General features: G+C 49.0%; 4 protein-coding genes, 1 long non-coding RNA gene and 3 other non-coding genes across 12 annotated transcripts; 5 read left to right on the forward strand and 3 right to left on the reverse strand.

Moving 5' to 3' along the window:
* Positions 1 to 64: 64 nt before the first annotated feature.
* Positions 65 to 6,340, reverse strand: MED22 (mediator complex subunit 22). Of its 4 annotated transcripts, none has more exons than XM_039730559.1 (5): positions 6,167 to 6,340; positions 5,444 to 5,524; positions 5,304 to 5,354; positions 4,963 to 5,171; positions 65 to 1,400 (listed from the first exon to the last, which is right to left on the reverse strand). In XM_039730559.1, exons 1-5 carry the CDS (start codon positions 6,287 to 6,289, stop codon positions 1,208 to 1,210), a joined length of 657 nt encoding a protein of 218 aa, XP_039586493.1. In that variant the 5' UTR covers positions 6,290 to 6,340; the 3' UTR covers positions 65 to 1,207. The 4 variants fall into 4 exon arrangements, with proteins under 4 accessions (XP_039586493.1, XP_039586492.1, XP_039586495.1 ...); XM_039730558.1 differs by having other exon boundaries at positions 65 to 1,406; positions 6,167 to 6,338; XM_039730561.1 differs by lacking the exon at positions 5,304 to 5,354 and having other exon boundaries at positions 6,167 to 6,335.
* Positions 2,330 to 4,956, reverse strand: LOC120512359. Its single transcript, XR_005629998.1, has 2 exons — positions 2,854 to 4,956; positions 2,330 to 2,807 (listed from the first exon to the last, which is right to left on the reverse strand). It is a non-coding gene; the product is annotated as an uncharacterized LOC120512359 (long non-coding RNA).
* Positions 6,273 to 10,230, forward strand: RPL7A (ribosomal protein L7a). The gene is made up of 8 exons (XM_039730557.1): positions 6,273 to 6,404; positions 6,944 to 7,064; positions 7,334 to 7,483; positions 8,204 to 8,344; positions 8,670 to 8,749; positions 9,056 to 9,186; positions 9,551 to 9,620; positions 10,068 to 10,230. Exons 1-8 carry the CDS (start codon positions 6,288 to 6,290, stop codon positions 10,170 to 10,172), a joined length of 915 nt encoding a protein of 304 aa, XP_039586491.1. The 5' UTR covers positions 6,273 to 6,287; the 3' UTR covers positions 10,173 to 10,230.
* On the forward strand, positions 7,184 to 7,256 carry LOC120512477. Its single transcript, XR_005630023.1, has one exon. It is a non-coding gene; the product is annotated as a small nucleolar RNA SNORD24 (small nucleolar RNA).
* Positions 8,435 to 8,512, forward strand: LOC120512476. The gene has a single exon (XR_005630022.1). It is a non-coding gene; the product is annotated as a small nucleolar RNA SNORD36 (small nucleolar RNA).
* On the forward strand, positions 8,908 to 8,981 carry LOC120512473. Its single transcript, XR_005630019.1, has one exon. It is a non-coding gene; the product is annotated as a small nucleolar RNA SNORD36 (small nucleolar RNA).
* Positions 10,231 to 11,207: 977 nt separating the features above from the next.
* On the reverse strand, positions 11,208 to 17,152 carry LOC120512356 (surfeit locus protein 1). Of its 2 annotated transcripts, none has more exons than XM_039730555.1 (9): positions 17,059 to 17,152; positions 15,456 to 15,534; positions 15,210 to 15,337; positions 14,777 to 14,859; positions 13,829 to 14,020; positions 13,221 to 13,293; positions 12,682 to 12,844; positions 12,091 to 12,172; positions 11,208 to 11,680 (listed from the first exon to the last, which is right to left on the reverse strand). In XM_039730555.1, the coding sequence occupies exons 1-9, from the start codon at positions 17,119 to 17,121 to the stop codon at positions 11,614 to 11,616; spliced, it is 930 nt and encodes a 309-aa protein (XP_039586489.1). In that variant the 5' UTR covers positions 17,122 to 17,152; the 3' UTR covers positions 11,208 to 11,613. The 2 variants fall into 2 exon arrangements, with proteins under 2 accessions (XP_039586489.1, XP_039586490.1); XM_039730556.1 differs by having other exon boundaries at positions 15,456 to 15,525; positions 17,059 to 17,148.
* A 45-nt stretch (positions 17,153 to 17,197) lies between these two features.
* SURF2 (surfeit 2) lies at positions 17,198 to 20,227 on the forward strand. Its single transcript, XM_039730563.1, has 6 exons — positions 17,198 to 17,329; positions 17,714 to 17,868; positions 18,089 to 18,192; positions 18,603 to 18,794; positions 19,340 to 19,491; positions 20,124 to 20,227. Exons 1-6 carry the CDS (start codon positions 17,222 to 17,224, stop codon positions 20,205 to 20,207), a joined length of 795 nt encoding a protein of 264 aa, XP_039586497.1. The 5' UTR covers positions 17,198 to 17,221; the 3' UTR covers positions 20,208 to 20,227.
* The last annotated feature ends 123 nt before the right edge of the window (positions 20,228 to 20,350 follow it).

The raw sequence follows: 20,350 nt of genomic DNA on the forward strand, positions 1-20,350 counted from the left end.
TCCTCGCAAGTGCACGCTCATATTGTGACACTTTCACAAAGCCTCGAGGCTGAAAACACACGCCTTAAAAATTATACAAAACAGTCGGTTTTATTAAATCACCTAGTTACAAAAATAAATGGAATGGAGGAAAAAGAAACAAAAAAATAATGGCAAAAATTCACATCCTAAGAAACGAGACATTACAGCAGAAAGCTGGGGAAGCTCAGCTCAGTTGTTGGAATGCCCTGTGGCTCTGTGGTGCCCGTGACACCGAGCTGCGGTGACACTGTTCAGGTCAGTGGCATCTCCCTTTCAGCAGCACAGCTCGAGCCAAGGCAGAGCCACCACAAAAGGAAAGGACAGAAGATGTGCTGAGCTGCTGAACAGCTGCAGACCAAGCACCAAATGGGTTTCTTTGGAAGGAAACAGAGTAACTGAGTATTCCTCACTGCTCTCAAGATTTTTCCATTAGACAAAACTAAAAGCCAACATAAACAGTGGCTCCATGTTAGCTCAGACTACATTAACAGGAATTTCTGTGTAAACACTGAGGAAGGAATTGACTGACTAAAGCATGACACTGCTTCTCTTTGTGGCTTTGAGCAAGTGGTGTCATTGATCCCTCAGCCTGATCCCTGTCTGCCTGTTCTTCTTCCAGGGGGGAACACTGCTCTTCCATAAGGGTGTCCTGGGATCCTCCTTCCAAATCAAGAGTTCAAGTTTGTAAAGCATTTTGACAGTGCAGACTGTTGTGTAAAAGTACTATAAGACTCTTTACAGTAGACCAGAGGTTGTCACATGCCATCCTGAGAGAGCTTTAAAGCAGCCAGAACGTCAATAACCTTGGGAAGCAGAGTAAAAACCCCAACATGCTCACTGCCCCCACATTTGGCTCAAGTTTATCCCAAAGAAATTCACCTCCCAACACTCACATGGAAACAAACTTCTAAGACCTCTAATGAACTCTACACCTAACGATCACGTTAAAGCAAACCCGACTCTAATTTCTTATAATGAGATTCACTTTGTGTCTACATATCTCTTAAGGGACAGGAACACTCCTGGCAAGGTCCTGGCGTGGAGGAAGCACTGCAGCCACGCAGGGGGCAGAGCCCTGCCAGCACAGCCCCAGCGCCTCCTCAGGACAGCAGGAGGAAGACTTGGAGCAGCGCGGGGCCGCGGCGGGGCCGTCCCGGTGAAGCGGCCCGGCAGCAGCGGGTCCGGGTCAGGAATGCTCGGCGGGGCCCGCCCCGTGCCCGTTCACGTGCGGGTGTGACGGGGTGGAACTCTGCGAGGTGACAACGCTCTGCTCGGCCGCGGCAGCTGCCAGAGGCATCGAGAGGCTCTCCGGGGACAGCGTGGCAAAGTCTTGTCTCCAGTAGGCTTCGCACAGTGGGAGATCATTGCTGTCACACAGACTGTAGCTTTCCAGAACAAACAACCCCAGTGAGGAGAGAGCAGGTGTGGTGACAGAGGAGGGGAGGGATGGAAAGGGTGGAGGGAGCAAGACAGAAGCAAAGCATTAAGAAAATGGCAAAAAAAATGCTGGATGTAAGGTCTGTGTTCATGAAATCATCCTAAACTGTGTGACACTGGCTTTTCCCAAGACACCCCAACTAAGGGCTGGTCCCAAAATCTCTTGGGCCTGGTGAGGATTGGGGCAATTTTAGAGAAGAACTATGGCTACAAAATAAAACAGAGGCTCAATTCTAAACCAGACACTCCAAGTCTCTGAAAAGATCTGAGCTGAAGTCCTGGCACCCCCAAATATGCAACTTCTGCTACTGATGAGTGAGATATGGACCTTACCCACAATTATTTTACTTGGAATTAGACTGCAACCTATGTGAGGAAAAAATAGAAATCCTGCTTTAAATTTTACTTCAGCAAAAAAACCTGCCACAACTGTTTTGGGGCCTGTCCCTGTCACAATAAAGAAAAATCCTATTTGCACCCCTGCCCTTTCAAAAAAGTGCTCCACAGGTTTGGATCTCCCAATGAAACTTCCCAGTTTGATGATTAAATCCTGACAGCTCCTGCCTTTTCCCAAAGAGCCTGAGCTAACAGTGCTTCTAAAAGCAGCTGGCTGGACTCCAACACTGCATGAACCAGCAGTGTGGGAAAATAAGGTTTTTAAACAACTGGCTAATTCTTGCCCATACTCTGAGGAAAACATAATGTGGAAGGGCCAAAACGAAAAAGAAACACGGAAGGAACTGGAACAAAACCAACACAAATCCCAAAGAGAAGAAGGAGCTGCACACACAAGAGACACCCAAGACAAAGAGAGTGCTGGAGCAGGAAGCAAGCTTGCATTCAGAGAAAAACAAACCCAGTGGGTCAAGTGATTTTGTTGTTGCAGCTTTATTTACATTTGTAATGTATGGACTGATGCTTAGGGAAATATTTTAAGTATAGAAATATGAGACAGTTCATATTGCACAAACATGAAACATGTGAGATTTAACCCCACACTCAAGACAGCTCCTGTGATCTCAGAGGAGGGAGCAATGGAACACAAATGCAGGTCTGGGGGTTAGGATGAGAGAGGGCAAGCTGGACTTGCAGTTACCACTTTGGGGAACAAGCACACAAAGCACTAGGGGCAAGCTGAGCTCTCTTCTGGCAGCATCACCCAGCTGGCTTTGCAGGAGAAGTGAGAAGGCAGTGGACACAGGTTTTATATCTGGGGCTTCTGTAAAATCCCTTGGAAGATCAGTCCCCAACACAGTGGAGCTGGGTTCAGTTAACAAAGACCATCAGGACTGAACCAGAACTACAACTCCTGCTCTGTCAGACCTCAGGCCACCACTTCCCAGGAGAACCTGAGCACAGCATCCACACTTCATGGCAGGGGAGCTGCAGGAGAACCTGAGCACAGCATCCACACTTCATGGCAGGGGAGCTGCTAACCATGTTTCAGCTGTGTCAGAAGCACGACTGCTTCTCCTGCTGCCCCAGTTAGAACAGTTGCAGAGTCTAAGCTCCACCTCTCAGCTAGCACTCCTCAGAGTCAGGGTCAGTGAGCAGCTCTGCACAGCCAGGAGCACTGGCCAGCCTGCTGCTCTGTCCTGGCAGGGCTCCTCAGGGTGTGGAAGGGATTTCACTGCTCCCCTGAGGCACCCAGCCAGTCTGAGGGCAGAGGGACACTCTAGAAAACTACTTGATCACAGGGCAGGAAAACAGATCCCTTCAGGACAATCTTCTCAGGTTTAGTTTCAAGGACCTGCTTTTGGGTCTCATCAAAAGGCCCATGTGCACATAAAAAGCCTGGCAAACACCTGACCCTACAACTGACCAGGCATTCCCAGGACAGCAAGGAACTCCCCCTTGGGGGCAAACAGGCTGTTGTGTTGACAGCCACTGGAACATGGCTGTGACATAACAGAAACCCTTTTCCCCCACATTAGATAATAAAATTTCATTAAAAATATTGTAGTATTCTAATTATAAAAGGACTTTGAATAAATCACTATTTCTGTATTTACACAGACACAATTTCTTTGGTGCAGAAAAAAGACAGGAAAGAGCACAGGAAGGGAGGAAGTGCTAAAAGCAAATGACCAAGTGCTACATGATAACAAAGTGTCAGATCACAGCTCTGCAGAGCTGTCAGGTTTCCTCACCTCATGGCCCTTAAGAAAGAGCAGGAAGGCAAATCCATCTGATGTACACCAAGATTTGTGCTTGCATGTTAGTTCTGCCAGCAAGGGCTGCTTTATGTGGGCCAGGCAGGTGAGCAGACCATGCCAGCATGGCCAGAACCCCTCAGGGCAAAAGTGAGAGTGACCAGCACACAGTGCTGGCAGCCTGGGGACAGGGGAGGGAAGCATGCCTGGCACTTGTGGGGCACTCTCATCCCACACCACATCCCTCTGGAGAAGCTCACTGCTATGTCATGGACCTATCAGCACCTGCACGGGTGCTTGGGCTTGTGATCATCACAACCTCCTCAAAAAACTGAAGTTTGAAAAGCAACTCTAAACTTTTACCTCTAAGCTGTGTCATATTATTATCTTTTAACTCTTAAAAATACATATATTACTCATAAACAATGGCCTTACTTTCAAAGATCTTGAGCAATTTAGTTGACTTAGCTGGGGTTACAGGCATTCAGCATTCTTAGAAAAATGGAAAAGGCAAACATAGAAAACCTGGTCAGTAAAATTTTAAGTAAGATTTTTTAAAAGTTGAGTGTTTGTTTAAAAGTCCTAGAATTATTGCACTGACTTCACTTAGCTTGGAAAGTGCAGCCAAAATAACCAGGTTTACATTTGTTTTCTTCTGCTTTCATTAACTGAATCATTAACTAGAAGTGCTGGAGTGCATGACAAAAAAAAAATAAAGTGTCTGAATTCTCTAAAGTCTGTTTGCTAAATAAGAGGCTTTTAAAAATATTAAAAATCCCACAAACAAATCAGAAATAAGTAATTCCTTAGAAAATCCTATCACAATACTTCATAATTCAATTAAACTGAGCAAGGCTTTTTGCTCCTTGCAAATTCTGACCCCAGCAGGGCTGGAGGCAGCTGGGGGCAGTGGGCTGTGAAGGAAAAGGCACAATGTGTGACCAGGTCACTTGTGAAAGGACTCACCACCAAGGTGAGGTGACACCAGCTGACATCAGCACAGCTCAGCAAGCTGGTCTCTGCAGGGAGGGAGCCAGAGGCTCCTTCAGAGGGATTTCCCCCAAGGAAATTCATCTTCTAATGATTAAACAGGAGCCTAAGGAAATTACCTATCAAACCTGGGCTGCTGTGAACACCTCCTTCACCAGGACATTTAAACCCTGCAGGATATCCACAAGGAAAAGGCAGCTGCTTTAGTTGAAGAAAAAGAGTTTGACCTAATTAACAACAGGACTGAAAATTTCTGGGGAACATTCTCAACACCTATACTCTAAGGGCTATTTGATAGTCTGGACTAACTACCCCAAAAAGGCCTGGAGTTGTGAGGCAGAGTCCACTGCCCTATTTGTACCTGGAAGAGTAATATTCTTCTTCTAGCTCGTAGAGGTCAATGGAGATCTCATCCCGCAGGGCAATCAGCTTCTTGTCACACTCCTCCTGCAGACTCCTGAGCTGCTGGTTGCGCTGGTTGATGGCCTCGTTCACCGAGGGGAAATCGTTGAGGATCAAGAACTGCTTCAGGTCGGACACGAGTTTCATCAGGGACTCGCCAGCTCGGACCTTGCAGCAGCGAGAAAAATCACACACCACATCAGGGCTCTGCTCCAGCTCCAGCACCTCCCAAGCTGCTCCTGCAGCCCAAACTTTGGATAAAACCTCCCCACAATATGAGGATTCTGACAGAATTCTTACCTTACCTTCCCCAGCCACCCCAAACGTGAAGTTGCTGTGCTGGCAGCAGTCCTTGGGAGTGTTACAAAGACCCAAAAATGAACCAAACAGCCCCTGCAGGAGGTGCTGCCCACAGGTCTGGGCAGTACAGGGCTACTCACAATATTTGCAGCTCTGACATGCATCTCGTAGTTATCTTGTTCACCCTGGGTTGCTCGAGAGACTTGAGTTTCGTCCTCAATCTAAGGAAAAAAATACACAAATCCACCTCTACATACTTAAAATTCAAACAGGCAATTACTATGTTATAAGGTACAATATATGGGAATATATATGTCGGTATGTGTGTGAATTTCCTGCATATGTGGATATGTGTGTGAATTTCCTATAGATGTGGATGTGTGTGTGAATTTCCTATAGATGTGGATATGTGTGTGAATTTCCTATAGATGTGGATATGTGTGTGAATTTCCTATAGATGTGGATATGTGTGTGGATTTCCCACATATGTGGACATGTGTGTGGATTTCCTATAGATGTAGATATGAGTGTGAATTTCCTATAGATGTGGATATGTGCGTGAATTTCCTATAGATGCGAAATGAGCTTACACATTACGTATGTAAAATTTACATCTGTATAATTCATACAGTATTCAAGGCCAGGCTGAACAGGGCTTGGAGCAGCCTGGTCTGGTGGAAGGTGGCCCTGCCCACGGCAGGGGGCGGAAAGAAACAATTTTAAGATCCCTTTAAGGCCTTTAGCATTCGGGGATTCTACAAAAGGTTCTCCCCTCACAGCCCCTTCTTCCTCGCGTACCCCCGCCCTTCTCCGCTTAGCACCCGGGGCGCTCCCATGGGAGCATCCAGCCCGCTCAGGCCCACCTTGGCCGTCTTGATGATCTCGGTGAAGTTGTCCATGATGGACTTGACATCGTCCTTGAGGCGCTTGTTGTAGGACTGCAGCAGGGTCTCCTTGCTCTGGGGCAGCACCCGGGGCTGCGCCATGGCCGCGCCTCCCTCACGGCCCGGCCCCGCCCTCCCGCGCTCTCGCGAGACCTCGCGCAACGTAGATATCTCCCGGCATGCCTCGCTCCGCCTTTCTCTCCCGCCGCCCAAGATGGTGAGTGCTGGCGGCGGCGCGGGGGGGCCGGCGCCATCCGCCGCCATCGGGGGTCATCCGCCGCCGCCCATGGGCTGCGGCAGCGCCGCGAGGGTGCTCGGCTGGCGGGGGAGGCGGTGCAGCGATGTTCCGTGCCCGATTTGCCGTGATGGGGGAAGGCCGCGCGCGGGCCCGGCAGCCCGGGCCGGGAGCCTGCGGCTGCTGCGGGCTCGGGCAGCCCGGCCGGGCCGCAGGGCCTTCCCGGGGTAGGTCGGGTCCCGGTGGTCGGTAAATCACCGTGGGGGTATCTTGGCTGCTCTCAGGAGTGCCCGGCCGGGCGAAGCGATCATAACGCTCGTTTTAATCTTTTTTTTCCCCTCGGGGTGGTTTATAAACCTTATAAACGTAAAGGGATGGAGTTGCTCTCTCTGGAAGAGGAGGGCGAGCATGGGAGGCCGCAGGCTGATGAAATGCCTGGGAAAACAAATGCATTTCTAGGTAATTTCCGAGCACGCGAGTTTTGGAGGCAAGAGAAGACCAAGTGTGTTTCTTTCTTGCAGCCGAAAGGAAAGAAGGCCAAGGGCAAGAAGGTGGCACCGGCCCCTGCTGTAGTCAAGAAGCAGGAGGCCAAGAAGGTTGTTAATCCCCTCTTTGAGAAGAGGCCCAAGAACTTTGGCATTGGTGAGTAAATGGATATTTGGGGTAGTTGCACCCATGGCTTTTTTTTCTTGTTTGATGAACAGATTAAGCTCTAAACACTAAAAACCACTGCAGGCTTTGTGCAGTGCTGTTGTACAAGGCGCAGATGATGTGAAAGAATATTTGCTATCTGAGTGGTCGTGCTGACACCTTACCACCAAGATCACTGATGCTCCTGTGCCTTTCCCGTGCTGCTGCTGCTGCTGCTGTGGATTTGGGGCAGCCCTGAGCTCAAGGCTGTGTTTTTTCAGGACAGGATATCCAGCCCAAGCGTGACCTCACGCGGTTTGTGAAATGGCCGCGCTACATTCGGCTGCAGCGCCAGAGGTCCATCCTCTACAAACGCCTCAAGGTGCCTCCTGCCGTCAACCAGTTCACCCAGGCCCTGGACCGCCAGACAGGTGAGCATGAGCCCCACAAGCTTCTCCAGCCTTGGGTTCTAAATGGGGTGTGCCTCAAAAAAGGGCAAAGAAACCAAAATGAGCCTTAACAAAGGGCTTAACAAAGCCTTAACACTAGGGAGGCTTTAATAGCCACCAGGGTGGTGTCAGAATCAATTGGCTGGCTTAAATTTTGGATTGCTGCTGTGTACCCTGAAAAGAGGTTTAGAAAATATCAAAGCTTTATTTACTGACCCAAACCCTGCATTAAATCTTAACTGTGATTCCATTTTTCCAGCTTGATGTAGACCTATCCAGGGTGGTATAAACAGATTGCTTGAGACATCTGTGGGAGTGCAGGTTTTGGGGGGAAGCTGGCACTGAAGGAAGAATGGATTTAGGGCTCTTCTGTGAATACAAAAAACTTTGGACCTGTGTAGAATAATTTCCTCCTTATAGATGCTCCTTGCTTTAAAAGAGCCATGAACCACCTCTAACCATAATTGCTGTGGGGATCCCCAGGCATTTCCTCATCCAGACAGTCAAGGAGCTCTCAGTGCCATCACAGCAAAGAGGGGCTCTCGGGTGCTCTTCTCTGGGACTGTGCAGATGATGATCACTTTTCGCTGTGAAAAAAAAATGATGCCAACCACCAAGATCGCTGATGCACTGCAGTATTTTTTTAAAAAGAATGCTCAGATTTTCAGGTCATGCAACTAATTAGTAGGTGTTCTCTTCCAGCCACGCAGCTCCTGAAGCTGGCACACAAATACAGGCCTGAAAACAAGCAAGAGAAGAAGCAGAGGCTGCTGGCTCGTGCTGAGCAGAAGGCTGCAGGGAAGGGAGATACTCCAACCAAGCGGCCGCCCGTCCTCCGAGCAGGTGACTTTGCACCTGAGCTGGGGGAATGTGGAGTGTGGGAGAGAGAAAACTGATAAAGAGTTGGTTCTTCAGCCAGCCTTGGACAAGCTATGGCAATGATGTTATGAATTTCTTCACCTGAGCTCAAAGTGAAGAGCAAAATAGACGAGCTTTTTAACCCTGAGCTTTAGCAAGTTGTCCATGAAATGTCTTTGTGCCACTGATGTTTTTGTGAAGTTTTTGTGATTTCCATAGTGATGTTGTGCTATGGAATCAGAGTTGGCTTGCAAGAAAGTTCTGAAATTGACTGAGAGGAATCAAAGCTTATCTAGAACTTGTTTTTCAGGTATCAATACTGTCACAACTCTGGTGGAGAACAAGAAAGCTCAGCTTGTTGTTATTGCCCACGATGTAGACCCCATTGAGGTGAGCATGTTACAGTGTAACTCAGGGTGGGGTCAGAAGTGCTTTTAAGGCACATTTGGGGTTTAGGACAAATTGCATGAAAGAGAATGCACAAAAAAAAAGAACTGGATGCTTGTGCATGTTTGTAGTTGTCCTGGTTGGACAGTGAGGCTGGGCCCTTGCAATGATGTTTTGAATTTCTTCACCTGAAGCAGCAGTGAAGAGCAAAACGAGCTTTTTAACACTGAGCAGCTGGCACAGCCCAGGCTGGCAGCCAGCACAAGGGGATGTTCTCTCTCAGGTACTCAGCTCTCCCTTCCCTTTCAGCTGGTGGTTTTCCTGCCAGCCCTGTGCCGTAAGATGGGAGTTCCCTACTGCATCATCAAGGGCAAAGCCAGGCTGGGCAGGCTGGTCCACAGGAAGACCTGCACCTCCGTGGCCTTCACCCAGGTTAACCCGTAAGTGTTCTGGGAGCTCTCTTGATTGTCTTGTGGAGAAAGCAAACTTCCCTAAGTACAGGCTTTAGGCAGGTGGGTAGCAAACTTGGGTCTCTCTGAAATAGTAAAATTTAAAATATTACCTCTGTAGTGTCTGATAAAAATGTCTATCAAATTCTGAAGGTGCAGATTATTTTGGTTTGCCAAAAGGGTGGTTACTCTAAAATGCAAGCAGTGCAGACTCTGAGTGTTAACCCTTTAAAAGTGATGCTTTTGCTTAACTTGAATAATTGGGTTGTCACTAGAATCTCTCAAATTCTATGGCAAGGTATTTATGGAAAATGTTATATCGAGGCTCTAAAGGAACTAAAACTGTCATCAACAGGGAGGATAAGGGAGCACTTGCAAAGCTGGTGGAGGCTGTCAAGACCAACTACAATGACAGATATGATGAGGTAAGATTCTGTGTGCTGCTGGCCTTGTCTTTTTGCACTGTTAACAGAAGGGAGAAATGGGACATAGTGACATCAGTTTATACCTGTGTGTGTTATACCTAGGTTTGCTTACAATGTACTCAGATTCTCTACCTGAGGATGGGGTAAAATGTGAAAGCTGTCAGCAGGTTAGAAGTAAACAGCAACCCCTAGGGCAAGGATTTTAGAGAGGGCAACAGCTTTTGCTACCTAAACTCCATATCCCAAAGCCAGGAGTTGTGGCATAGCTGAATCCAACATCCCTCATTGGGAAAGACTTAAAGCTTTTCTCTTTGCTGCCCCAAAATGTAGTGCAATGCTTGAAATGTGCAGGACTTCTTAGTTGAGGGAGCTCTTCCCCTTGTGCAGAATTGAGTGCCACAGTGAGAGATGGAATGAGGTGTCTGACCTGTTGTCCCTTCCTTGCAGATCCGTCGCCACTGGGGCGGGAATGTCCTGGGTCCAAAATCGGTGGCGCGCATCGCGAAGCTGGAAAAAGCCAAGGCCAAAGAGCTGGCCACAAAGCTGGGCTGAAGATGTACTGCATTGCACCGTGTTCTCTGTACATAATAAACCCAGCTGTTTCAGTGGTCTCTGTTCATGGAGTGTTCTAGGCAGGGAATAGCACAGTGGCTGTGCTGTATTTCTGTGCCTTCCATCCAGTGGCAGAACAGTGCTGGGCAGAAATGGGGGCACAGAGCTGATTAGTACTCACCTTGGAATAACTTAATTACTAGTCCTGTACAGTAACTCCTCTCTCTTGAACACACGAGTGAGAGATGGAATGAGGTGTCTGACCTGTTGTCCCTTCCTTGCAGATCCGTCGCCACTGGGGCGGGAATGTCCTGGGTCCAAAATCGGTGGCGCGCATCGCGAAGCTGGAAAAAGCCAAGGCCAAAGAGCTGGCCACAAAGCTGGGCTGAAGATGTACTGCATTGCACCGTGTTCTCTGTACATAATAAACCCAGCTGTTTCAGTGGTCTCTGTTCATGGAGTGTTCTAGGCAGGGAGTAGCACAGTGGCTGTGCTGTATTTCTGTGCCTTCCATCCAGTGGCAGAACAGTGCTGGGCAGAAATGGGGGCACAGAGCTGGTTAGTACTTACCTTGGAATAACTTTCCTTAATTACTAGCCCTGTGCAGTAGCTCCTCTTTCTTGAACACACAGCCCAGCAGCTCAGCTGCACATGGGGTGTTGAAGTTGACTGGGCTGGGCTAATGCTGGCTTTAAGCCTGGCTTTGTTTTGCAAATCTAAATTGGAAATAGCTCTTGATTTCTCCTTACTTAGGACTGGGTTACAGTATACAGGGTTATACAGTGTTACAACCTTCCACACCTGCAGTGCCCCTTGCAATGAGGGCAGGCTGAGGGGGGGAAAAAAGACTTTCCTGAGTGCTGACTTGGTCTGGTGGCACTGTGGAGGCTGCCAAGGCTCCAGCTGTGGTAGTTTCTTGTTTTTGCCAGCCCTCGTGTTGCAAAGCCACAGGCTGCCTTCCCCAGCTAGACCTGAGTGTCCACAGTAGCCTCTAATTCAGGTTTGCTGCACTTCATGTAAGATGCATGATGCAAGTCACAAGGCAAAGTCCTGCAGGCCTTTATTTATTCTGCTGCAGCTGCTGTGAGCCACTCCTGACTTCAGGAAGGACTACTTGCTGCAAATAGGCTGATTCACAAAATCCCCTGGATTTGTCTTAAGAAAAAAAAAATTGAATTGTTAAAATATAGCTTACAACCAGCATGGATAGAAAAACAGTATTCTTGTGAGTACTGTTGAAATTCAGGGCTCCCAAGCTGTAGCCAGATCACACTGGTGGGAGCTCAGTTTGCAGGGATTGCTTGAAGTCTGTGTGCAGCTTGATAATTCGTTTGCTCAAACTGCTCTGGCATTCCAGGTGCTTCAGTTATTTAGGACTGATCAGGCTCCTGTCATCCATAAAAGTCTGCTCTTGACTAAAGATGTTTCATGTTCCTTCCCCTCACAGAGGTACCTTCTGTATAAATTTCTTGTACCACAAGAAGGAAGTTGCAGCACACAAGCCATACCTGTGAGAGAAAGATCACACGTTGATTTTCAAAATACTAAAGAAAATATTTCCAGGGTGGACTGGGCCTCCCTAAACCAACTGCAATAACCAAGTAAAAACACCTGGCCCAAGCTATTTAGGTTAAAACTGGGCTTTTGTAGCTCAAGAGCTCCTCCAGGCACTCCAGAGCAGCCTGGGCTGGTCCCTTAGCAGGTGACAGTGTAGAGTGTGTGCTTAGGTTGGTCCCTTACCAGGTGACAATGTGCTCGGGCTGGTCCCTTACCAGGTGACAATGTGCTCAGGCTGGTCCCTTACCAGGTGACAATGTACTGTGTGTGCTCAGGCTGGTCCCTTACCAGGTGACAATGTGCTTGGGCTGGTCCCTTACCAGGTGTCAATGCACTGTGTGTGCTCGGGCTGGTCCCTTACCAGGTGACAATGTACTGCATGTGCTCGTTCCGCAGGCTCACCCTGGTCTGGCCCCCGATGGGCCCCCCTGGGACTGTGCTTCCTGTGGGGACAACACAGCCAAGTTAAATCCTTATCTGCACAGTGTGTAAGAACAGAAGAAAGTGATTAATCTGGTGGATACAAGCACTGGTGGTTCCAAGTTCACAGAAACCCAGAATGGTTTGGGTTGGAAAGGACCTTAAAGCTTATCTCATGCAGGGAAGCATTCCTCTAGACCAGGTTGCTCCAAGCCCTGTCCAGCCTGGGCTGGAACACTTCCAGTGATCCAGGGACAGCCACAGGTGCTCTGGGCATCCTGTGCCAGGGCCTCCCCACCCTCACAGGGAAGAATTCCTTCCCAACATCCCATCTAACCCCACCCTATGGCAGTTTGAACCCACTCTCCCTTGTCCTATCTTTGATGCTCCTGACAAAAGTCATTCTCCAGCTCTTGCAGGCTCCCTGTCACCTTCCATACAGTGGGCTGGCAGAGCACAGGAAGAGAACTGAGGGGAAAGAGAGGGAGAGTGATGTAAATTGGACATGGGGCTGGGCTCCTGTGTGACTTACTGAAGTCTGCATCGATGAAGATGGGCTCAGCACCAGTCACCCTGGCCATGGCCTCCAGGTCCCGGTAGTGCCAGCGGTTTTTTTCAATGTTGTTTTCAGGCACAAAGGGTTTCCTTTTTTCTGTTAACCTCACCACCCCTGTGAGATCAATCTCATCTTCAATCTGAGGAGAAGTACAGAAAGAAAAAGGAATGTTTCAAGATTGATTTCATATTCTGACACATCAAGTCCTGTCAGGAAAATGTGGCACTTGAAGGGTCTGAACATAAATGAAGTGATTGTTCCCTGCAGTGGGCAGTGCTGTAACACAGCAGGGAAAGAAGCAGAACAAGAACAGCTCCTTGTTTGTAAAACACGTTATTTACTTAACAAAAAGGTGGGAATTAAAGGTTTGTTGTCTTTGAAAAGTGCAATGATTAATTAAATCACCTGCCACGATGATGCTGAACATAGCTCCTGCCTTTCTGGATTACTGAGTGGTGCCTCTGGGTAAGCAAGGGGCACAAAGTAACATCCCCCATTCCCTGGATCCCCCTTACCTGTCCCTTCAGCCTGGTCTCAGGTTTCAATTTGTTCTTGGGCACAAATCCTCGGTTGACTAAAATCGTGACCCTAGAGTTACATAAAAAAGCACTGCTCAGGAGTGAAAAGGAATTTATTCCTGCTGCTGCCTAGAACTAAAGACCAAAGAAAGAAGCAACCCACGTGTTTGCTGCCACTTTTGCTGTCACCTGAATGCACATTATAAAGGAATTTAAATACAATTTCAAATGGAGCCTCAGTGATGTCACAGACTGAGAGATACCTTTTAAGGCAGGGAAATACAGGTTGGATATTAGGAAGAAGATTTTTATAGAAAGGGTGCTAAAGTTCTGGAATAAAGGGTGATAAAGTTCTGCCTGGGGAGGTGGTGGAGTCACCTGGGGAGGTGGTGGAGTCACCATCCCTGGATGTGTTTAACAAAGCCTGGATGTGGCACTGGGTGCCAGGTTTAGTGGAGGTGTTGGGGCTGGGTTGGACTTGATGATCTTTAGGGTCTCTTCCAACCCAGTGATTCTGTGAGTGACAGATACAAACCCAACCACCAGCATTCAGATTCTCCAAGGAGAAGTGAGTGCTCCCGTGGAGCAGGACTCTCCTGACTCACCCCAGCTCTGTGCAGTAGAAGGGGGTGATGACGTTGGCCCCGTTCTCCGGGTGGGATGCGATCCTCCCGGCCTCGCGCGCCTCCCGCTCGGGGTCCAGCAGGGAGCGGGGCAGGAGGTACAGCTCCTTGGAGTGCTCAAAACGCCCCCGGACCTGCACGGGTCTGTACTCCAGCTCCTTCAGCTCCATGGGGCTGCGTGCAACAAGAGGAAAACACAATCATGGCTGTGCTAGGTGAATTCAATTGGGAGGTTTTATTGTGGGACTCCCCTTTTCCCTAATGGTTCACTCTGCATGGAGCCTGTTGGCAAACAGGCAGAAGACAAATGGAATATGGCTTAATGTATTTCAACTGTCCCAGAGAATCAAATAGAGATGATCAGGAGCATCCAGGGGGAAGTTTTTTTCCACAGTATCTGCAGCCCAGGTATCACAGAGCAGGTGGACTCACTGCCTGTGCATCCAGCCATGGGAAGCGTTTCTTTCCCATCCCAGACCATGAAATCCAACAACTGAGTCCTTCTGAGAGTTGTGCCAGGTGACCAAGTGGCCTTAAAAATCTCTCTCACATCTGACACAACGGCTCCAGGGCCTGCTGTTGCTCCAAGACTCCCTGTTGTAGTAACAATTCCTTTGGAACACCACAGACACCCAAGCCCTCTTTCCCCAGCAGGATTAAAAATGCTATGAATTACATCCCACATTCTCCTGAACAGAGATTCATCCTTCCCCATGCATTTAGAGTATCCCACAGGAAAGAACTGACACATCCTTTTACTAAAAAAAAAAAATAAAAAAAATCAGGATCTCTTTCTAATTTGCTGGCACATCCCAATTTCCATTGCATCACTTCATTTTCATGCAGGTCAGTTCAGCACAAGCTCATTAGTGCATGGTCCATATCTAATATTCCCAGTCTGTAGGCAACAAACCATCCCTGTTTCCATACTCTAATGTCAGAGGGATGGGATCTGCTCTGATTCTTGATGCCAGCTGTGCAATCAAATCTAATTTCCACTTGCGCCGCTGAACCTGGAAGTAAACAAACACAAAAGTAACTCCTCAGGGTAGAACAGAGCAATGTAACAACCCCAGCAAGCCTTAAAATCTTGGTCACAATTTTATCATCAGACCTGGCCTGAATCAGGGTAATTGGAGATATGAAAATAGAAGTTAATGAATTTAATTTGAGGAAATATTTATACTAAAATAAAAGTGTAAAAAAATACTTCCTTTAAGACTTAAAAATGGACACTTGGAAAACTGAAATGTAAAATAACAAATATTTAACCTGCCTGTTGTCTGAACTAGATCAAACAGATGGAAAAACTTGACAGTCCTCAAGTGCTCATTTTCTGACAAAATGAAATATTGATTTGTACCTGCCATGTGCCGAGAGCGAACGTGGTCAGAGGGACGAGGAGAAGGCCCCATTTCAGCAAGGCATCCTCTCCAGATGTGCCAGCAGCTGCTGTAGAACCTCGTGGTCTGCAGAACCTCAAACAAACATCTACAGAAAACCAGAATAGGAACAGAATTCAGAGAAGAGATGCCAAATTCCTGCAGGAAATATTACATCTTGGTTCTAGGGTGAAACAGAGCAGAAGCCCAGACAAATATTTTCTTACCTTTAGTCTTTTGAACCAGACCAGAACCTCCCTTAGTTAGACGACATCCAAAAAATGTTCTGATCAAGCACTGTGATGACTACACAGAATAAGAAAGATCCTTTGTCATGTTGCTGCTTTATAAAACGTCTATTTAGGAGATATCAGTGATTGATGATTGTGTGAAATAATTTTTTATCCATTGATTTAAGTCTCAAATGAGCAGCTGCTTGTGAAACACTACGGGTTAGGCTATTTTTAAATGAAATAAGATAAAATTTCCGTTACAGAGCTGCCTATAGCAGAGCAACGAACTTCCAGCCATGCAATCAGCAAACACACAACAGCTTAATCTATTCTTGACAGAAACAAGGGCCTGCAGGGGACACGATGAGGGGACACGATGAGGGGACAGGATCAGGAAACGAGAGAAAGGGACTGGATCAGGGGACAGGATGAGAAGACTGATCAGGAGACAGGATCAGGGAACTGAAACAGGGGACAGGATCAGGTAAAGAGAGAAAGGGACTGGATCAGGGGACAGGATGAGGAAACTGGATCAGGGGACAGGATGATTGGACATGATCAGGGGACAGGGTCATGGAACAAGAGAAAGGGACTGGATCAGGGGACAGGATCAGGGAACTGAAACGGGACAGGATGAGGGGACAAGATGAGGAGACATGATCAGGAAACGAGAGAAAGGGACTGGATCAGGGGAAAGGATAATGGGACACGATCGGGGGACAGGATGAGGGAACTGGATGAGGAAACTGGATTAAGGGACAGGATGAGGAGACTGATCAGGGGACAGGATCAGGGAACAAGAGAAAGGGACTGGATGATTGGACATGATCAGGGGACAGGGTCATGGAACAAGAGAAAGGGACTGGATCAGGGGACAGGATCAGGGAACTGAAACGGGACAGGATGAGGGGACAAGATGAGGAGACATGATCAGGAAACGAGAGAAAGGGACTGGATCAGGGGACAGGATGAGGGGACAGGATAATGGGACAAGATCGGGGGACAGGATGAGGGAATAGGAGGAAGAGACAGGATCAAGGGACTGGATCAGGATGAGGGAACTGGATGAGGAGACAGGATGAGGAGACTGGATCAGGGGACAGGATGACTGGACACGATCAGGGGCCAGGATCAGGGAACTGAAACAGGGGACAGGATCAGGAAAGGAGAGAAAGGGACTGGATCAGGGGACAGGATAATGGGACAAGATCGGGGGACAGGATGAGGGAACTGGATGCGGAAACTGGATCAAGGGACAGGATGAGGAGACTGATCAGGGGACAGGATCAGGGAACTGAAACAGGGGACAGGATGAGGGTACAAGATATGGGGACATGATCAGGAAAAGAGAGAAAGGGGCTGGATCAGGGGAGAGGATGAGAGAACAGGATAATGAGACACGATCAGGGGACAGGATGAGGGGACACGATCAAGGGACAGGGTGAGGGGACAGGATAATGGGACGCGATCAGGGGACAGGATGAGGGGACAGGATGAGGGGACACGATCAAGGGACAGGACGAGGGGACAGGATAATGGGACACGATCATGGGACAGGGTGAGGGGACGGGATCGAAGGACAGGATCAGCGGCTTACCCGTCCCGGGCCCCGCCGCTCCCTCAGCAGCCTGGGCCCCGCTCGCAGCACCAGCGCGGCCATGGCAGCCCCGGCCCGGCCCGGCCCGGCCCCGCCCCGCGGGAGCCGCGCTGCCCCGCCCGCGGCCCGGAACGGGAAACGCGCCCGGGGCCGGCCCCTCGCGATGGCAGCGCCGGGCCCGGGCGGCGGCGGAGCCGTGCCGGAGGTGCCCGAGGCGGAGCGGCTCTTCCTGAGGCAGCACCCGCTGCTGAGCGCCGCGGGGCCGGGCAAGGTGCGGCCTGTGAGGGCTGTGAGGGCTGGGGGGCACCGTGAGGGAATGAGGGGATGGGGCCGCCTCGCCGCGGGTCCGCGATGGGGACGGCGCCGCGTGGTACCCGAGGGGCTCGGCCCAGAGCGCTGGCCTGTCCTGCCCTCCTCGCCCTGGGATGGATACGGGAAGGGTGATCAGACATTGGAAGGGGCTGCCCAGGGAGGTGGTGGAGTCCCCATGCCCGGAGAACCACTGGACGTGGCACTGAGTGCCACGGTGTGGTTGGCAAGGTGGGGATCGCTCATAGGTTGCATTCGATGATCTCAGAAGTTCTTTCCAACCGAATGGACTCTGAGATTCAGTGGGATAAACCCCTGTTTTCCTGACCATCAGTGTGTTTTCCAGGTGAGGTGCAGGCTGACAGGACACGAGCTGCCCTGTCGCCTGTCGGAGCTGCAGGCTTACACCAGCGGCAAGAAGTACCAGCGGCTCATAAAGGCAGCCAGAGAGTTCGACTATGGCACGTTTGAGCCCCACATAGTGCCCAGCACGAAGAATTTGTACGTATTCTCCCTCCTGTTGCTATGCTTTACACTTTGTTCAATCCCAGACATAATGTGGTTGGGCTTTACAAAGTTCTTAGGAACTGGATTTGGGGAGACTGGGAAAAGATTTATAAAGTATTTATCAACTTTGAGCCACTTGCAGTGCTTGTAAGTGAGAAGTTCTGAAGTCACAGCACACTTTAACTCTGTTGCTGGCCCTTTCTGTGTCTGTCAGACACCAGCTGTTCTGCAAGCTCACCCTCAGACACATCAACAAGCTTCCAGAGCATGTCCTGCGTCACGTCCAAGGGAAGCGCTACCAGAAGGCCCTGAAAAGATGTAAGTAGCTTTTTTTTTTATTTTTATTTTCTGAAGCTGTACCAGGCAGCATTTATTTCCTGAGCTGTTAAAATTCCAGAGTCTCTCTCTGAAGTGGGTGGGACAGCTTTGTTTAAATTGACAGCAGTGTGTTACTATGTGTCCTTCTCAGATATAGGGAGCAATTGGCTTCTAGCAAATACGTTGGAACATCCTTCCTTAAAAGGATCAGCTCTGAAACTCCCCCAGGGAGTGTGATTCATGTGTCCAGCACAATCTGTGTTAACATCTTCCCTGGTCCATAGCATCACTGTAGATGTGTATTTGGAGCATGCTGGACTTTCAAGTTGCATTTCCTACAAGCTTGAGCTGGGAATGGGAGGACTCAGAGGCTGGGCAGCTGACCAGTGCTGCCTGACCCTCTCTCTTAGATGAGGAATGCCAGAGGGAAGGAGTGGAGTACGTCCCTGCCTGCCTGAGACAGAAGAAGCAGCGGGCACAGCACCCTGATGACCAAACAAATGGGAGCAGGCAGCCTCACAGGAAAGAGGAGTTCTGGGAGCCAAAGTCCAGTGAGGAGGATGGAGAGGAGACAGATGACAGCATGAGTGACCTGTACCCACGTGAGTGAGAGCCTTGGTGTCAGCCATGTCCTCAAGGGAGTTGCTTGGTTAATTGTCTCCTGGTTTCTTTACACTCTGCCTGATGCTGGTGCGCCAGAGGCACCTGACTTCATCCAGCTGGGAGTCCTTGGGTTTTGGAAAACCTTACCACCACCAAATAAGAAATAGCTGATGCTAATAACGAGTTGGATCATGCAAGGTGTGAGGAAAGGGATACAAGATCCACTGGGATTTGCTGTTTTAGGAATCTCCACTTTCCTTGTTTCTCAGCAAAGCCTTGACAGAAGGTGGTCAGGCTTAGATCTGGAGGTGCAAATCCATCTTGCTGCAGGAGCAGGGGTGTAACACATGGCAGCACCTGTGCTGACATTCCCAGAATGGGAACAGAAAGAGCACCAAGGCACATTTCCAATAAAACACCCACATGTTTATTCCCTTAGTATTCCAGTAGTGACACGTGGTGACTGGAAGCACCTTTAAAGCAAAGTGAGGGGAGGCAGAGCCTGTGTGCACAGGGAACTGATTTTGAGCTGAATCTTTTTTAGCTGCCCTCTTCCCAGAAAAAAACCCCTCAGCTGCAGAGAGCACAAAGGGCAGCGATGACTTCGTGACAGACAGCGAGGACGACGGCGCCAAGCAGAACGGAGAGCATGGGGCAAGGAAGGATGGCAGCAGAGCAGCTGGCAAGAGAGGAAAGGTGGGAGTCATCCCCCTGCCTGCAGCAGCAGGGGGTGTGGAGCTGGCATCCCAGCCCGTAGGTGTGCCAGCTATTCCTGTCTGGGAACCAGCAGAAGGTGCAAAGCTGTTCAGAATAGATTTTTCCGTGTGTACCAGACAGTGACTTGCATCCCGAGGTGTGAATTCCTGCCAGGCAATATTTATCCTGGCTGGGGTAGTGAGGGATGTTCCTGCCTGTACAAAGAGCTCATCTTGGGTGGGATCCTGCCCCACAGCATCATGGAAGGAAAGCTGATGTGTGTCCTGTGGGTTCTGTAATTGTTCTCCAAATACACAAAAAATTTAACTGTTTTGCAGCCACAGAGTCCCTCTAGACCATTTTTCTGCCACTGCCCTATATTACAAATGTGTCAAAGTAGAAAATTAGGGCTGGATAAAGTTTGGATTCATTGCTGCAGGGAGCCTCTCAGTTCATACCTAATGAAACCATCAGAAAGGGCTGCTGAGCTGCAGGATCCTGGCTCCATGAGCAGACTTGGGCTCATTCTGGCTGTTGAAAGAGATCACACTCAGTTTCTGTTTAAGCTGTCTCAGGCAAGGCTTTTTCTGGCTGTTAGAAATAAGCTGATTAACATTTTTTTCCCCCTACAGAAACAGACAGGCCCTTTAAAGAAGAAATTCAAGAGCCATCATCGAAAACCCAAAAACTTCAAGAAAGCAACCAACGGGAAATAAATTCTGTGATAAATACCTGGCCTGAAGCCTGTTGTGTAACAATTCCAGTGGGAGCCCAGGATGAAGTGTCTGCCCATTCCAGTTAACTGTTACAGGTGTGAAAGGAATAATGGGCTGGAATTAAGTTGCATTCCAAGAGCTTC

The sequence above is a fragment of the Passer montanus genome, unplaced genomic scaffold (assembly GCF_014805655.1).
Source record: "Passer montanus isolate IOZ18808 unplaced genomic scaffold, ASM1480565v1 scaffold73, whole genome shotgun sequence".
Lineage (NCBI taxonomy): Eukaryota > Metazoa > Chordata > Aves > Passeriformes > Passeridae > Passer > Passer montanus.

Coding starts and splice junctions, on each gene's coding strand:
- RPL7A (XM_039730557.1), top strand. CDS start 6,288: ATGGCCGCGCCTCCCTCACGGCCCGGCCCCGCCCTCCCGCGCTCTCGC. Junction 6,405..6,943: donor CTCTCCCGCCGCCCAAGATG/GTGAGTGCTGGC, acceptor TCTTTCTTGCAG/CCGAAAGGAAAGAAGGCCAA. Junction 7,065..7,333: donor GCCCAAGAACTTTGGCATTG/GTGAGTAAATGG, acceptor GTGTTTTTTCAG/GACAGGATATCCAGCCCAAG.
- MED22 (XM_039730558.1), bottom strand. CDS start 6,289: ATGGCGCAGCCCCGGGTGCTGCCCCAGAGCAAGGAGACCCTGCTGCAG. Junction 5,525..6,166: donor AGATCATCAAGACGGCCAAG/GTGGGCCTGAGC, acceptor TTTTTTCCTTAG/ATTGAGGACGAAACTCAAGT. Junction 5,172..5,303: donor GGGTGGCTGGGGAAGGTAAG/GTAAGAATTCTG, acceptor CGCTGCTGCAAG/GTCCGAGCTGGCGAGTCCCT.
- LOC120512356 (XM_039730555.1), bottom strand. CDS start 17,121: ATGGCCGCGCTGGTGCTGCGAGCGGGGCCCAGGCTGCTGAGGGAGCGG. Junction 15,535..17,058: donor AGCGGCGGGGCCCGGGACGG/GTAAGCCGCTGA, acceptor TATTCTGTGTAG/TCATCACAGTGCTTGATCAG. Junction 14,860..15,209: donor TCGCTCTCGGCACATGGCAG/GTACAAATCAAT, acceptor GTTTACTTCCAG/GTTCAGCGGCGCAAGTGGAA.
- SURF2 (XM_039730563.1), top strand. CDS start 17,222: ATGGCAGCGCCGGGCCCGGGCGGCGGCGGAGCCGTGCCGGAGGTGCCC. Junction 18,795..19,339: donor CATGAGTGACCTGTACCCAC/GTGAGTGAGAGC, acceptor AATCTTTTTTAG/CTGCCCTCTTCCCAGAAAAA. Junction 19,492..20,123: donor CAGCTGGCAAGAGAGGAAAG/GTGGGAGTCATC, acceptor TTCCCCCTACAG/AAACAGACAGGCCCTTTAAA.